At 40.9% G+C, this 18,307-nt stretch overlaps 1 protein-coding gene across 1 annotated transcript; it reads left to right on the forward strand.

Annotated features, from left to right (window-relative positions):
- Positions 1-12,741: 12,741 nt before the first annotated feature.
- On the forward strand, positions 12,742-14,636 carry diras1b (DIRAS family, GTP-binding RAS-like 1b). Its single transcript, XM_053335776.1, has 2 exons — positions 12,742-13,050; positions 14,349-14,636. The coding sequence occupies exons 1-2, from the start codon at positions 12,742-12,744 to the stop codon at positions 14,634-14,636; spliced, it is 597 nt and encodes a 198-aa protein (XP_053191751.1).
- The last annotated feature ends 3,671 nt before the right edge of the window (positions 14,637-18,307 follow it).

Genomic DNA, 18,307 nt, shown 5'->3' on the forward strand with positions numbered 1-18,307 from the left:
TAGTATCTGGTGTAAAGCATACAGTTTTAGGCCGGATTTAACTTGTGGGTTTAACTTGTGCTCTATTCGTTTTGGCAGGATGTCACATGATTGATCATCTCTTTTTTTGTTTAGTCTACAGCCCGAAATTTCACTTTAGATTTTCGTCTTTTAGGCTTCCCTTTTTATTTCTGCAGCTGTGGGCCAGAGTGGAAGTGGCATAAATCTCCCATGGCCCTGGAGATATCTGGTAACTACTACATGATGGACTGTGGCTGAAACATCGACAAAATCATTTGGAAATGAAATGGGGCTCTGCTTGGGTTACATTTTTTTTTTAACCCTGAATTTAATTTCATCAATTAGACTACTTCAGTGTGGTTTGTTGCTTTTCTTTGCCTGCAGCTTTATAAGATTTCCCAAACAGCATATGAATAGATTGTGGGTTTATACATGAATCTTATCATTATTGCCATTTTCTTAATTTTGTCTTTTTGTATTTGGATCCAGTAGTCAAATTCCTACAGTAGCATTCATCCAGGACATGAAAGGAGATTTCTTTTTAGATGAAGTCTGTTTAAAATAGCTTATTTTTGCTGGCATCCAACCACAAGGAAGTGTATAAACTGAAAGACAATCAAGTGTAGACAGAAAAGGGAGAGGGCATAGCACCTCCCACGTCCTATCTGTGCGAGGGAGAGAGAGAGAATGCGAGAGAGAGAGAGAGAGAGAGAGAGAGAGGGAGAAAGAGAGAGAGAGAGTCTGCTGTGTTGGTGTTGGAAATCGGACGACATGAGCTCTACATGAACCACGTAAAATGCTTTAAGACGCTTTCGGCGTTTGTCTTTCATCCGTCTAAACCAAGGACAAGCCTGAAGCGGAGCTATACTTCACGACCAGGTATGAAGCTGCTGCTCATCCCCGCATCTTTACATGGAGGTTAGATGTTGGTATTCAGTGGCGTAACCGCGGTCCTTCTGCCTGGCTGACTGTTGTGCGCACACGATTCCCGCCGTTTGCGACCAAATACCGGATGACAAATCTCATTTTCGGTATTTATCTCGTCGCTGTTGATTTTAAATGCATCTATGCCTCCTTTTATCACGATTCACATTTATGTTTGATGGACCTCGGTCGTGTGGATTGTATGTAGTCTATGCCCGCACAGCCATATTGGCAGTCAGCAGGAGAGGCAGAGAGAGAGAGAGAGGGCAGAGATATGAGGGTGTCGAAATTATCATATTGCTTTGAGCAGTAAAGGGAGGTGGAGGTGGAGGAGGAGAGGGGGGAGGAGGGGGGGTGGGGGGCGCTGCGACTGCGAAATGATGGCACCGCTGCGAGATGGCGATCCTCTGGTATTTATGAATGAACCAAGCAGAGTAGGGTGGTCTGTAATGGCGTTGCGCACGAATCTGCGGACCGTCGACAAGCCCTCCTGCTACAGCCGAGGCGGAGACGCACGTCAACATCAAACTATACACTAATAATGACGCCAGAGTGACGCATAAAGCCTGATTTCTGTGGCAAATGCCATGTTTAATCCTCCATCTGGATCTCCGTTTCTCCATGCCTTCTCCTCCACCACCACCACCACCACCTCCTCCTCATCCTCATCCATATCCATGCCTGATGTGGTGTTTGTTGTGGCTCTCATTACAGGAGAGGAGTGCCATCATGTCCTGTATAAGAAGTTGTGAATCATTTAGGCCCTCATTCTGTGTGTGCATATGTATGTGACTCAACTTCCTGTATTTCTATATTGAACACTGCCAGTCATGGGTGTGTGTGTGTGTGTGTGTGTGGGATGCAGGGCTTGAGAGCAAAGAGGAGAGGAGAGATGTATGACAGTAAATCCTGCTGCGATTAAGCTTTAAAGTGTGTGGTTGAGAGTAGCGGAGATACAGACAGCGTTTAAAGCGTGCATGTGTTGGTCAAGCATCATAAGGGAGGAGGAGGAGGGGGGTAAGTGGAAGTGTGGGGGAGTAACTATGTCCTTCCTGCCTGCCTGTCCGTTTGTTTGTCTGCGTTGAATGGCTACAGCATGGTTGCATAAGAATATTTCTCTCTGCTAAGGCAGAACAAAGAAATGACTCAATGCATGGTAATAAGGGAAACACAGAGAGAGAGAGGGAGGGAGAGAGGGAGAGAGAAGATGATGCTGGTAAAGGCAGTGACGTTTCTGATGATGTTGGAGATGAATATGAATGTATGAGAATTGATGCTGAATTTTGCTGGTGTTTCTTTTTTTCTATTATAAGATAAGGGCCAGCAAAATCTAGTCGAGGATGTGCACGCCTTCCGCCATAACAAGGTCAGGATGGGCAGATGTTGAGAAAGATGTGAGGACATGTTTTATGTCTGTTGACAGGCCAGGAGGACACGAAGGCCCCAATTATTATGAGGTCAAATTGAGTTCTTAGAGAAGTTTTTGAGACCCAGAATGAGGCCAGAGAGATGAGCAGAAATTCATAATTGGGGCTGTTTGGGTGCAGTTTCTGAGATGGTTTATTACTGCACAGATTTATGCATATAAGATCTAAGAGGCTATTACTATAGTGTCAACAGCAAGTGAAAATCTATCCAACAATGCTGCTTTTCGCTGTTTCATTTCTTCCACTGTCATCAACTTTGGCCATTATAAATAATAATGTATTTAACCCAGAATAGAAGATCACAAAAATACCAAATGGAGTCGTCAGCACTCACAGATAAGTGTATATCACCTCTTTAATGATGCATAGCAGCAAAAAAATGGATGCCTATCAGCTCGAGGCTTTCCTCAGCTTACATAAAACAACACGAAAAGAATCAAGTGAATAGTGAAAAGTGAAATAGCAAGATCAAAATTATGAAAATGGCTAATAGAATACCAACATAGACTTACAGATACATACACAAGTGCATATCAGCTGACAGTACAGATGTTCACTACACTAATCAGCAGCCAAAAGAATTCATGATAACAATATTATTACAATATTTTTAGAGAATTAAAAAAAAAAAGATCATGCTGTCAGTTAAATCATCTTATACTTTGTTTACTGTGTTTTTTTGGTCTCGTTTCAGGCAAATGAATTACACCCAAAATGCAAGTGAAGGGAGGTGGAGAGAGAGTCTGTAACCATAACTGTACAGAATTACACTTAATGGATAGCGAAAAGGCAGCCAGATGAACTAATAAACCAAAAATTCACATGGTGTGTGTGGGTGGGTTGGGGAGGGAGACAAAGCGAGAACAGGAAGTGGAAATGATTTCAGGCACTACATTATTTACACAATACTATCATATGTGTATTATTAACATTATATCATTATTTCATTCTTAAATATCATGGTTATCATCAATATCGGCCTATCATGACCCCCCTACTAGAGTCTTAAAGAGGATAATTTGATTCGTTTGATGTGTTGCTGCTTTGTGTGAAAGAAGCAGATGGTTTTTTATCCGTACTGACGCCATGTTGAGCCCATATTTGAGTTTTTGTGATTTGTTTAAATTTTAACGATCAGGAAACAATTGTCGGTGCTTGCAACATCAACCAGTGAGCTGTGCTGGATTGTATAAGAAGAAATCTGACTGATCCTAAGTAGATCTTACAGAGACAGAGTAGCAGCTCCTCTGTGGCTGTGAGCGTCACAGGCAGCCTGGAGCAGGATTCCCTTGTTGTCTCTCCTTTTAACCATCTGTGTTGTTATCAGACCTGGATCAACTGGCATTATAGGAAAATACTTGGTTGATCTCGCCTGTAGAAACCAATGGAGTTGATCCAAAACTACCAACCCTGTTTCCATCTGTCACTGCAGGCCAGATTCTGCAACCGGCCTGTAATTAGTGCCTCACTCAGGTTGGTGCCCACATAGCTTCTAAGAATAGACTTTCTTGGAAAAATAAAAATTAAATACATTATGCAGGTTTGAAAATAAACCTGAAGGTTGCTGTATTATCAGTGTTGGAAACTGAATTTTCCAATCCTGGTGTTTACAGCCAGGTGCCTCGGTGTGTTTCCCAGATTGCCAGGCCGTGGTATTAGCAGAGTCTTACAGAGAGGCCAGACGGAGCAACCCAGGGATCCCCAGGTCAAGCTAATACTCAGTGCTAATACACACTCAAACACTAATTACAAGGACATCCTACATCCAGTCTTGTGTAAAACTGCTGCAATGAATCAACATCAGCACAAGTTCTCCAATGTGGAAATGAGAAACAAAAAATCTAATGTTTTCCTCTTTAACTCTTGTTGAGCTGCTGCATACCACTGGCTATTTAGAAGTTTAAATGAATCTGAAGGAAGTTGGGATCATATTTACAGTATATGAAAAATACATTAGTGGAAGTCATTTAAAGCAGCTGCTGCATATTTGCTTTTGCAACAGTATATTATTATTTTTTTTGTTGTTGCTTATTTTCATATTTTAACATTAACTTAATGATCTCTTTACAGTCAGACTAACCAGCTTCACGGTCTGTCTCTATGAGCAACAACAAGCACAGACGCTAACAAAATAAATGCTAATACAACTATTTGAACTTCTGTGAAATATTTTAAAGATATCTCAGAAACTGTTGGTAGCTTAAAGTCTTCCTATATATTTTTGGCAGCTACTGGTTTTGGAAAGAGTTTATGACTCTCATTATCTCATTTCTACACTTCTGCCAGCACTATTTTTGCAAGACTTTAGCACAGTTTAAGCCAACTAGTGAGAAACCCCAATGTTTTATCACCTTTTCTAAAATGATAGTGGTTTCATCCCAGACTTTAGATATAGTTCAGGCCTGGCATGGTTAAAGATCTATAGATCAGGAGCATGATAAACTGTTACAACCACTGGCTTCATAAAATACTTTAAAAATAAAAACAAATGGCAAACCCAAAATGTCCTGCCTTTTGCAAAATAACTTTTTCTTGTAGATTTTTGGAGCTCTGAGGGTTTTCATCAAGTTTCACTGGTTTCACTTTAATTAATATACTTTTAGTATGACATGCAATGAATTGAACTGTTACAAATAACAGGTTGCTAAAACTTTTTTTTTTGGTGCCAATTCCTGGATGAAGAGCATGATTTTAGCTCAGTAAATACATTTCTGAAAGTATTTCATGAAGCCAACTGTTGTAACAATTTTTCATACTACTGATTTATTTACATCAAACTGCCTGTTTGTCTGCTCCATATCCCCCAAAGTCACCAGTTTGAACCCCAGGCCAGGACAAATCTGAGCTTAGAAACCGCACTTGCCCCTCCCTCTTTACCATCACTGAGGTGCCGTTGGGCAAGACCCTTAACTCTAAGGCTTCTGTGTCCAGTAGGTCAGGCTGTTGTTGTACTGGGCAGCTAACCCAAAGCAACTTTTAGTTTAGTTTAGATCATCCAGGGCAAGTAGAAACTGTGCACAGCTCATGGGTGTTCTCACAAAGTTGTGCTGCGGGGAAATGTATTCCTGCTTTATCTCTGTTGCAAAACCTTCAATTTCAAGTTAAATATGATGTTGTGACTATGACCAGACAGAAAAATGTCATCTTCACTGTTTGTGTATCTGGTTTTTGCTGATATTCCCCTGCCACAATGTTAGTGTCCATGCGTGCTGAGTCAATGGGGTGTGCGTGGAATATCAGAGGGCTTCAGCGTGCATCAGGAGCTGCAATGTTGTCTTATAGGGAGACCGGTAGTAACTTAAGTCCTGGGATTCCCTGGACTGGGAATTGGGTCAATGCAGAGCAGGCCAGGAGCACAGAGGAGGTTAAGCCCAATGATTAGCTACTAAGCTAAGACCACAGTGCTGCAATCTCCCGTACAGTCTAAGACAAGTAGTCCACACACGTAGGGCGGTGTATGCTCAATCACAGTATGGATTGACACTGATGAGTAACATTCACACCCGTCTCACACACGAAGGTATTGACAGAAATAGGTATTGGCAAAAATAGGGCAACACACAGGTATGCATCAGTTTTTTTCTCACATGTATAGAGTGACAGTTTAATTTAAACTCAGTTTTGATGAAATGCAAGAATTTATGCAGATGAGAGGAATGTGATAGGATGCTTCAGTACAAATAACTGATATGCTTCACTAAAATGATTCAGAATCTCAGAGAGGAGGTGGAAAAATGTCTTGTTTCTATGCTCATGTTGATTAATATATTAATTAAGGTCAGTCAGTTATTTATAGAACATGCATATTTCAGATGCATTTGGATTATATATATGTTAGATTGTAAACTGCACCGTATTGTGTGTTTCTAACTCATAGATCCTATTTTTCAGGCCTTTTGATGGCTTTTAGCTAATTGTTTTATTTTCACAGTCCACACAGAGAACCTGGTTCATTCATTCATCATGTCACGCATTGATTACTGCCACTCCCTTTTTACTGGACTCCTGGTAAAATTGCCCCAAAAACTACAATACATCCAGAACTCAGCAGCCAGAATCCTCACTCATACCTCACGCACGGCCCATATCACCCCCATCTTCTCCCAACTGCACTGGCTACCGGTACTGTCACACATAAAATACAAAATCCTACTTCTCACCTTCAAAGCCCTCCATAACTTGGCTCCAACATATCTCTGTGAACTCCTGTCACCCTACTCTCCCCCCTCGGTCCCTCAGATCCTCCACCTCCAACCTCCTCACAGTCTCACGCACCAAACTGTCCACCTTGGGAGGCCGGTCCTTCATCGCCATGACCCCCAGGCTCTGGAACTCTCCCACAATCCCTCTGTGATTTCCCCTCCATCTCCATTTTCAAGTCCCAGTTAAAAACCTTTCTCTTCAATGAACACTTATCTTCCTCTTCTTCTGCTCAGTCTTGATTTTTTTATTTATTTATTTTTTAAAATTTGTTTGTTTGTTTTATCTTTTGTAAAGTGTCCTTGGGTTTGTGAAATGCGCTATATTAATCACACCTATTATTATTATCATTATTATTATTATTATTATATTATTATAATTCACTCTCGCCGCTCTCATTAGCACCCACTACAGATTCAGAACGCAGCAGTTTTCATCAAAAGCTCTGATAAACCAACTGTAAGCTACACACCCTGAATCAAACAGCACAGAGACAAAGTTAGCAACTAGCTGGTGAAGCTAAAGGTGTAGCTACTTCCCTCAATGGTGACCAAAACAACGCTAAAAGGACCAAGTAGTAGCTAGTGCTCCTTTAAATCTGACACATACTATCTGACGGCAACTGTATGAGGCGATAATATTTCAGTGTTGTTCTTACATTTTCGTGCACTGCCTTCGAGTGGCCAAAAAACCCATTAATGCATGTTTACTTAACTTTGTCTCACAGTGGCTGATTTAAAAAATCTCTGAGTTTCTGGAAAGCACACGTTTTAAAGATGGGAGGTTTTTCATCTAAGAAAGAGCGAAAGAACCACAGATTTACTGGTGGGGTCTTAAAGTTGCATAGAAGCACTTTTTCGGTCGCAGTAATATAAATATAAAATATTCATACCCTAAGAGAAATATCCAGGGTGGGACTGTTGCTAAAGCTCACATCTCTTTATGTGTGTCTAACTACCAGTAACCATTTTTTAACAGCTTTCGAATCTCAAGAGTCAAACACACTGTACAATCCATATTCAGTGGAGAAGATCAATTATCCTGATAGATCATGAACACATTTATATACATTCAGCTTTGATGAATATGAAAGGTGTGTCCCCTCCAACAGGAAAAAAAAGATTTGCTCTCTTTAATAAAGATGGCATAATTTATTCACAAATCCCAAATTAACTGCAAACAGATTATCAAAGATTTTTATTTAGACCTGTACCTGTGTCCTGTTTTCTGTGTTTTCCATTTGTGTTTTGTTAACAGGAGTGAAACACAGCGATGCACCAGTGTCACTGAATGTGTGAGACTGAATCAAAGTTTATAAATTGGACCTCTACAGTCTGCTCAAACCTAATGAAAATGCCCGAGGCTAAAAATTGCTCTCACTCCTCTACCTCACGAAAAACGCAGATTCATTCCTCGGGTAAAAACACACACACACACACACACACACACACACATTTGAGCAGGCCTGAGCCGACGTGTGCAGAGAGAAGACGAAGAAGAGAATCTTCTGCTTGACTGCACAGGCACAAACACACATCTCTCTCTTTTTCTCTCTCTCTCTCACACACACACACATGTTCATTCACTAACTGACAGTGCTGCAGCTGCAAAAACTTCAGACACAATGATGACAACGATGATGCTGTGTGTGTGTGTGTGTGTGTGTGTGTTAGGAGAGCATCACTGACAGTCACTTAGCCTGACAGGATATTTCAGGAGAAAAAACCTTGCATCCAAAATCTGTTGATCCTGTAAAAACCCTCATCACCAAATAGCCGTGTGTCCACAGCATTCCTGTATCCGTGGCTTGATTAAAACCCTTTTTTTCCCCACAAGACACCATGGGACCGCTTTGTGGGTGTCTATTTAATCACGCTCTTGATCTGTTGAATGGCATTGTGTTTGATGTTGGTTAATGCGCTTCCTTTGTGCCGCTGCGTAAGTGGCTCTCTTGAGGGAAATTATGTGCATATTTTCGCTAAAGGTGACATTTCCTTGCTTGCGCTGTGAAATAAACGAGAGGAGAAAGCTGCGTTGCATCTATTTTCTGACTGAAGGGAGAAGAGGCCTGTTTGGTCTGTGCCAAAGCTATCTACTAATGGAGTTTGGCTGCACTGCCACAGATGCATTTATAGTATACCATTAATTCATTAAGGAACTGCAGTCCTCTCATTTCAAATAAAACAAGAGAAGAGGAGGGGGAAACGGGGAGAGACAGCTTGCATTTGGGAGGAGTGTCATTAATCTCGGAGGCTTGGTGTCAAGGACAAATGGCGAAGGAGCGGAAGTACAGTGTGTGTTTGTGTGTGTGTGTGCTTTCATGTGTATGCATGTCACTGTGAGGTTGCACCTGTGTGCGCTGTTATAGCTGCTGACAGAGGGAGGGAGATGGCTAATTTTAGTTCAGGTGGAAGAAAAGGAGGGGAGCAGAGGGGAAGGTTTTGATGAGCAGGATCATTGTCATGGATCTGAATTCTCCATCCAATAAAACAACAGACACCAGGGCGGGATGACAGACTGACAGGGACCAGACAGACGACCCCATTGATCAAAACAGCAGTGGCCTTAGTTTATTGATCAAACAGCATGGAGACCCGGGGAGTGAGAGAGAAGGAGACAGGAAGAGGAACAGCAAGAGGGGATGCAGGGAGTAGGTCAAAGAAAAATCAACAGATAAAGATAAATTAAGATACATTAACAGAGAAGGAGTGAGTGGAAACAGTGTTTTTCTGAGTGCATCAGCATCACAATATCAGCTTTGAAAACACAACACAACCTTCATCACAACTGCTGCATTACGTTAATTGAGGTCTTTTTTTAAAGGATAATTCCAGCTCAGTTTAAGAAGAGCGTACTTCTCTGAAAATGAACCAAAACAGAAAAATTGCAAGCTGAAAAACTAAAACTATGAGCTGGTGGTGACTGAAACGCTCCTTGGGGGGCTGAGGAGAACTGCAGAGATTTGTGATCATTTTCTGTGTTCGTCTCTATGAGTGAGCTCCTTCTTTCTTCATACAAAAATATTAATTGCAGCAGCTTTAACGTGCACAATGTTATCATAAGCAACAGAAGTGACGGGCAGCACTGTAAAAAATGAGATTTAAGTTGTGTACTGTAAGATAGGCATGTCTCAAAAAAGCGTAGTCTGGTTTGGCTCTTAAAAATACATCAGTGCACCCCTGGCGTACAACCGTGTCTTTGTGTGTTTGTATTGTCTCATTCCAACCTGACATAAATCGCTTTGTTCAGCTCTGGCAGCTCAGACCGCAACTCTTCTTCACAGTGACTGAGGGCTCGATTAAAGCCAAAGAGTTTGAGGCAATGCAGATGAGCAATGTGACCGACAGTGTTGTCTCACAAGGATGCTGCTCGTCAAGACTAACACTTTAACCCTCTTGGTGTTTTTTTGCACATTTTGATTGACTGCATAGGATCACATTTCCGCAGCCTTTAAAACTCTGTCAGTAATTCCTGCAAAGAGAAACACTTTGATCATCTTGAAGCTTAAAATTTAAACTTCAATCACGCTGGAAAAAATCCTGTTTTTAGGCAACATTTAGAAAGATTCTTGACAGTGTCCTCCACTATTGCAAAAAAAAAAATGCAGAGTGTATCATCACCCAGAGGCACCAGAGAGCCATTAAAGAGGATTTTCTGCTTTGCCGGACCAGAGTAAAACAGTTAAGAGTCTGCAGGCATATGAGCAGAAGACACAAGCATACCTGTAAATTAAACTGTTCAGCATTGATATAAAACACTCTTATATGTCACCCGGACTTACAGCTATAGATTGACCATAAAGCTCAAGAGGCACTACCCGAATCCCCATTTATTTTGAACTCCTTGACTGATATTATCTAGAACCAGGCAATGCAATTACAGGGGCCCTGCCATCAATAGTGGGTTCCAGCAGTGCAAGCATGACAGAAATCCACTTATTCCATCTAGTATTGATGTCAATTTACTGTTTCATTACAGCCCGAGCTTAGAGAGCTGAACATGATCACAACTGAAGGAGTATCTTATTATGGGACCTTAAAGCAAGTTTAAACCACAGGAGATAAATAATGCAACAGATACAATGTGTAATCATGAACAGACACTCCGCAGACACACAGGCACTTACAAAGATAGCGATAGATTATGTGTGAGGATGTTGTTCAGATGCATACTGTATGAGCTGCTGCAGGTAATATTGAGAGTGAGGATTTGTAGAAAGTCCTTCAGTGTACAGCTGCTGACTACTAAATAGGATTATTATAGCATAGTTTTCTTAGTTTTTCACTGAATAGTCTGGGATTTTCCTGTTTTAGATTAGTTGTTTTATTTTTTTATTTTAATCTTCAAAATGTTTGACTGTGAGCTTGTTTCCATTCCCCAAATTTCCAGAAGGAGTGGCATTTTAAAGATATGACACTAGATTTGCACAGGTGGCATTTTATACAACAAGCCATACATTATACATGATTTCTGAATGACCTAACTGAGATAAATATAAGTTAAAGGAATAGTTCAAAATTCGCTGTCTTGCCAGGAGTTAAACTATTAGATACCATATTAGATCATGTTTTTGCAATGAGGTTGCCAGGCAATCAGCAACTCTAAGAAGTCACTTTACCTGGCCAAGAAAAAGTCAAACGTGTTGGTTTTCATATGGATTAAACAAACAGGATGTAATGTGTTAACCAGTAAGCTTTAGAGTTGGTAAACAGATTTTTGCCAGACGAGCTGTCAGCCATGATGCTAAGCTAACTAAGAGCTGCTGGCTGCCGCTTCATATCTACTAGAGAGTGGTATCAATCTTCTTTATATGTAACTCTCAGCAAGAAAACAAATATGTGTCTATTTATTATGCTATATCTGTAAAGTTAAATACATATGCAGATTGTCTTTCACATCTAGTTTTCATCTTTAGTTTTTTGGAGTATAATAATAACAGCCTATCCTTACTACTTAAGAAACCAATTTACTCCATCAGAAATGCTGTCCCACACTGGTCCGACAATTTCTGTAACTTTTCAAAGCCGGCAATCTAACATTCACACCCACTTCAAATAATGATTGGTCAGGCGTGCAGAGGTGAAAAACTTGCTAATGTCTAGACTCTTTTTTTCTTTTTGTTTGTACAACCGAGTACAACTCCATGAATGCCTTCCAGGAGAAACGGTCTGAAAATGTTTGCCACTAACCCCACATTAAAACCTTTCTCACGTCTCTCCATCTCTCCCTAAGACAACCGGCTTTCCTCTCCTTCTCAGAGTACGTTCGCTCAGAGCAGCTATAAACACTTTTGCCTTCCAATGACACCTTGTACAAACTAGTTATTTTCAAGCAGAACTCGACCTTTACACTTATACTCTGTTTGGATCTATACCAAATTGAAACACAGTAGAGATGCAGTGTAGCGAATCAGTTTTAGTCAATATTTATTTGCACAGCCAGCAAAATATGATCTGTTGTTTGTTCGGGGGCCGACAAAGTCATACAGTGTGTTCAAGAGAAGTATAGTGTGAAGGCACAATGTCATGCACACATGCAATTTAATGTAGTGTAATACAGTGTTGCCTTTTTGGGGGTTTTTTGCCTGTATTTGAAAGTTGAAAGTGCAAAGAGACAAGACACAGGACTAGACAGCCCCAGCCAGAATTGCCGAATTTACTCATTATACTCTATAGGGGTTCATATTATTGTGTCCACCCCCTGTAGGCCTTGAAGTTATTTTCCTAAAATGCAAGGACTCTGTACCTTCCAGGCTGTGCTGCACGTGCTAAAGTTGATAAATGAGGAAATGCTGAAATGTTTTTGGGGTTGAAACTGAGAAACTGTGACTCCGCGAGCCGTATTGATTAGGGAAATGTCTGCGTCAGGTGGAACAATTGGAGCCTCACCAACCTCATCCCCTCTAATTTGTAATCTGGCTCATAGTCAGACCACGAGGGGAAGACAGAGTGCTTTTCCACTAGGCTGAGGTCGAGTCCCGCCAGCGCTTCCCTTGCTGATCCTCCTTCTGCTTTGTATCTGCTGCCTCTGCATTGTTAAAGAAACACTGGGGGGGATGACAGCTCATTTGCTAAAATATTCTTTTCTCCCACTCTTTCCCAACACCCCCCCCCACCCCCCCACTTTCTTCCCATGCTCCCATTCTGAAACATCATAGGTGTAAAACTGTCTTAAGCCTGAGGGTGGCAGAATGCCGGAGCAGAGCAACGACTATCGTGTGGTGGTGTTCGGGGCTGGGGGAGTGGGAAAAAGCTCCTTGGTCCTACGCTTCGTGAAGGGCACCTTCAGGGACACCTACATCCCCACAGTGGAGGACACCTACCGCCAGGTGATCAGCTGCGATAAGAGCGTGTGCACCCTGCAGATCACCGACACCACAGGGAGTCACCAGTTCCCGGCCATGCAACGTCTGTCCATCTCCAAAGGCCACGCCTTCATCCTGGTGTACTCCATCACAAGCAAACAGTCTCTGGAGGAGCTCAAACCCATTTACCAACAGGTGGGGAGTGCTGGTGTGATTATGTGTGTGTATTTGTGGATGGCTGGTTTGAGTATAGGGAAGTTTGTCATGTAAAGGGAGGATAAGGTCATAAGTGAATGTTTGGAGATCTGCTGACTGAGTGTTTTTGTATCTACAGTATGTGTGATATTTGATCTTTATGCTTCAGCTGAGTGAGGTTCATAAAGCATGTTAGCAAATTTAGACTTAAAGTTTACCCGTCATTTCAGCTATCCATCAGGCAAAAACATATAGCTGAATGAAATATTACTTCTCTCTGGACTATAAAAACCAGCAAACCATTAAAATTGTATAAGCACATCAAGAACCATAGTGGAATAAAATCACTGAGCGTGAATTAGAATAAAGCCAAAGTGTCCTTGATCAAGACTTTCTGGCTGGAGGGATTCTTCTTTGTAGCTACATTGCACTTAGGGAAAACATTTTCCTCACAGAGACCACTTAAGAATAATATTATTATTGATATGATAGCATTTATAAAGGAAGTTACAGTCTCAAACTAATGTCCTTATCAACAAAACACGTATTAATGCTTCATAGATCGGTACAAATAATCATTTAAGAAGATTTTGGGTAGCCAGAATATAATTTTAATTGGTGAACATCTTCTCATTGTTTATGTCAACTGGACTTCTTGTTATTAAAAGGTCATAGATTTCTTACTCTATAATAAGTCATCATGTCTGCAGGAATAAATGTTAGTTAATTAAATTAAATAACTTCCCAAGAATAATCCAATAAGTGTGAGGTTGTAAATATTAATAAGTTGTTATTAATCTTGATCTGGATGCTCTCCATCTTTTCCCCAGATGGTAAGTCAATCTGTTCATTGGAGGCCTTCCCCTTATGAATTAAAGCACTTGTTAAAGAGTCAAAGCAAAGTCATGATAGAGAAAGATAAACACCAACCAAATAGATTTTTTACAACCTGACAACCAAAAGGTTCTTATTAGAGATGATTTATTACTCATATATTCAGAATGAATAAGCAAAGTATTATTAGAGCCACTGTTTACAACTTAAACCTATCATAAAAGTCTGGCTTTGGAAAGTGGCTCCATTACTGTTTATGCTCAATTTATATCTTCTATATGCAGCACAGTTTGGATTACTTTCAAATCTGTTGCTTCAAAAATCAACATATTTTCAAATCACAGCAGTTTTTAGTTAATTTGTGTGAAGTTTATCTAATAAATCTACATTTTCAGTTTGTTTTAAGAATGTTTACCGACTTTGCAGCCAGAGCATGTCAACCTTATTTTTCTCCTCTTCCTCAGGTCCTCGCCATTAAAGGCAACGTTGAGGCAATCCCCATCATGCTTGTAGGCAACAAGAGTGACGAGACCCAGCGGGAGGTGGAGACCAAGGACGGGGAAGCTCAGGCCAATCAGTGGAAGTGCGCCTTCATGGAGACGTCGGCCAAGACCAACCACAATGTAACCGAGCTCTTCCAGGAGCTCCTCAACCTGGACAAGAAGAGGAACATGAGCCTCAACATCGACGGCAAGCGCTCAGGGAAGCAGTCCCGCGCCGAGAGACTGAAGGGCAAATGCAGCGTGATGTAAAGCCGAATGCAAGAGAGGAGGAGAGGGGAGGCGCAGGCGAGAGAGAGAGAGAGAGAGAGAGAGAGAGAGAGAGAGAGAGAGAGAGAGAGAGAGAGAGAGAGAGAGAGAGAGAGAAAGAGAAAGAGAGAAAGCGAGACAGAAAGACAGAGAAGTTAAGAAGGAAGACGAGGGAAGAAAGACTCACTAAAAATGTATCACTCAGAGCAAAATGTCTGGAAAGCAACGGGAATCTCATCATCCACATCCTCCTCCGTTTGGCTGGTGCAATCACAAAAACAACTCAACAGTTATTTAAAAAAAAAATCCACTACAACATACAGGAAACATACAGGATTTGAGTTTGGAGCATACATCCGTGCGCATTCTGCTAAAGGAGAGATGGCTGAGTGGGGAAAGAGAGTAGGGGGGACTGAATATCGACAAGAAAGTGTTTCAAAGTTGATTTCCGTCGCGAGGAAATGGTGCAGTCGTGGACTTTTGCATCATCCAAGAGCTGCCAAACCCGACCGAGGAGCTCATCAAGACCTTGGACTGCGATAAAGACCGTCGACGCTACAGCACTCACTGAAAAGGACCGAAGGTTACAGCAAAACATTTAGTATCCTCTCTCACTTCTATGCCCAGTCTCCCTCCCTCCCAACTCAGCTCACACCATGACCCCCCCCCCCATCCCCACCCTCCTCCACATCCCAGCACCCTCATCCTTTACATACCCCCTATTATAACAAATATAAAGAAACATAATGTATATGTAACAGAGTTGAGAAAGTTAGTGAAGCTCATTCATCTGGTAGAAACACTATTTTATGAGACTAAGGTGGTCCGTCATGCTAGCGAGCGCAGGACTCGACAGGTTTGAGACTGCTAGCATGAACATGACATATTTAAAAAGGAAGTTTAAAAACACCAACCCGGCCACATCCCAGAGCCACTCCCGAGGACTCTGATGTATATAAACGTGGGATATTCAAATGTATTCCATTTAGTCTCTTCACAGATTCAACAAAAATAGGGTGAAGTTTACTCCAAGGCTTAGATTTGTGACTAAAGGACAAATTCGCCCATCTTCTCATCATAATCATTCCTCTTCGAAATATATACAAAAAAGTCCCCCCTCTACCTTTACTAAGCTGTCATCATATTCATCTGTGAATCCTCAGCTGGAGTGGAGAAGCATCCAGCAGCAGGGTACGCACACACACTACTGATACGACGCAACAATCCTTTTAAGACTCTCATGTAGTGTAGAATAACTGTGGATGAAATGGAACCGGACTCTCATCATGAAAACATGAAACAGAAATACAGTACAAGTCTGCCTTGTCTACGTGGATGATACACTTGGATAATAATTGCCAAGCCGGTAAGACAGAAAATGAACTGGGGATGATTTTTTTTTGGGTTTCTGAGGTCGAGAATGTCAGTTTTGCTTTGGCACTTTTCACGTGAAAGTTTCTTATGTTTTTTTGCCTTGTTTTTTCTTCTTTGTTTGCTTTATGATGCTCTTTAAATTCATGTAAAGTTAAAAAAAAAACACTGCAAACAAAAAGCACACAGAGAAAACAAAAAAAGATTTAAAAAAAAAGCAAAAGATGGATGTAAAATTTCTTTATGCAGATTATTCAGTGCGATCTGAATCAGTAATTCTGTTTCCTCTTTGGTTGGTTTGGTCACATTATACCTCTCATACATTATACTCATCCAGGCGTCGGTAAACAGGAAACAGAATGGGTCACACACACACACACACAGCATGCAAACAGATTAAATGCATTCATGCAAGTGTCAAAAAAAAGAGAGAAATCTGCCACACACACACACACACACACACACACACACACACACACATAGCTGTAACACTGTTGACTGATTACATGAAGACAAACTGGGCTCACTCAGCCTAAATGCCCTCACATTGCACTTTATATCATGAACACACACACACACACACACACACAACTGTAATTTGCCATGTTTTTGCCTACATTATGTGTTAATTATCTCCACTTAACACCGAATATCCTCCTGGAGCCATTAAATAGCTCTATGTCCAAAGTGCATACACCCTTTTTGTTCACGCAGGAGCTCTGAATATTGTACACAGTGTACACAGGACAGCCAAAAGCACAATACTTTTTTACCGACATATCTATCTGTACATTTTTTTTTTTTGTGTGTGTATGTGTGTTTCTTCTTTGTATTTTTATTTTGTTTTTGTTCTTCTTCTTCTTCTTCTTCTTGTCTTCTTTGTGCAATTTTCATGTTGTTTAACATTCATTCACGCAGTCCTGAATATGGAGGAGCAAATCGCATCATGATCACAGGTAGCTCTCGCTCTTGGGTCTCTAGATTTTAGGTGTACAACGTCAAATCTACGTGTGTGTTTTTTTGAAACGGCACAATGAGGTTGTGGTTTCTGCTGAGCAACAGGGTATCGCGATGTGAGTGGGATGGCTGTGGTTACACGGGATCGTAGGTAGTAGAGGTAGTAGAGGACGCCGCAAAAGAGGAGGGGTCAGATTATTTGTTCCGTTTTTTCTCCATCTCTCAGGCGGGTGGAGGATAATCTGCTCCTGTACTGTTAAACCTATATATGCAGAACGGATGATGCCCCCCTTTTTTTTTTTAACCAAGTGTCTACAATATCTCTCTTGAGGAAAAAAAAAGGGAGGAAAAAAAAAGAAAAGAAAAAGCACAGCAACTGTTCTCCTTAGCGCTCTCTGTCTCCTTCTCTGTCTTTTATGTGTGCAGCAGAATCAACAACTGGGCACTTTAGGGTGACATTTTACTTGAAGACTTGCTTATTAATCAGCGACGCCTCATTTATGAGCGCCATGTAAAAAATGTCCCTCCTTTGCATTATTCATGCCTTCAGACCCACATATTTCAAATGTCTAGTTAGTGTAAATAAGCATATGGTAGTTCCAAGACATGTTTATAAGAGCTTCAAGTAAGATGTTGCCCATGTAAAGAAATACTGTACCCACTGTCTTTCTGGGAATCCTTTGTAACCAGGAAATGTTGTTACAGTAGGAGGTTCGATGTTGCTATGTACTGTATTATACAGCTTAATAATGATGCTCATGATATATTGTATTTGACACACATCCACTCTTCAGATCTATCAATCAGATAATACTAGCAAAATGTGAATATGTAACTACAGGATCCACTCCATGGCTGTTACTTTTATTTCAATTTTTTTTTTTTTTTAAAGCTGAATGAATCTGTTGTTATCGATGTGTTGTATTTTGCACTAATGTGAGGTCCTGTTAAACTCTAAAGATTTGCATTGTAAACGTACCCTTTACCTGTTAGATGCCAGGGATGCTCACTCGTACTTTCACGTTTTTCTTTGATTATTTCTTTGTTTTTTTTCATCTGTTTTCTTAAAGAACACATCTTATAGTTTTTGAAATTGTTTATTTTTTAGCCAATTTAGATGCCAGATGGATGGAGCAATCTCTGGTAAATGTAGGGCCTACCTGATGGCTTCTGAGGGTTAAATAGCTAAAGAAAGAAAATAATCAACTATCAAGCCCAGTTCTGGTCTGATGTGATGTGTAGCCACTGCTGCATAAATATCAGCTGGACGCGTTTGGTCGCTTCATGCAACGCCAGATTGCGAGCGCATGTTTGTGCAATCTGTTATTCTCGCTCACATCTACAGG

This window comes from Scomber japonicus, chromosome 16, assembly GCF_027409825.1.
Source record: "Scomber japonicus isolate fScoJap1 chromosome 16, fScoJap1.pri, whole genome shotgun sequence".
NCBI lineage: Eukaryota > Metazoa > Chordata > Actinopteri > Scombriformes > Scombridae > Scomber > Scomber japonicus.

What these genes read in the sequence shown, in the direction of transcription:
- diras1b (XM_053335776.1), top strand. Translation starts at nt 12,742, where the DNA reads ATGCCGGAGCAGAGCAACGACTATCGTGTGGTGGTGTTCGGGGCTGGG. An exon ending in TCAAACCCATTTACCAACAG is followed by an intron (nt 13,051 to 14,348) that starts GTGGGGAGTGCT and finishes CCTCTTCCTCAG; the next exon opens with GTCCTCGCCATTAAAGGCAA.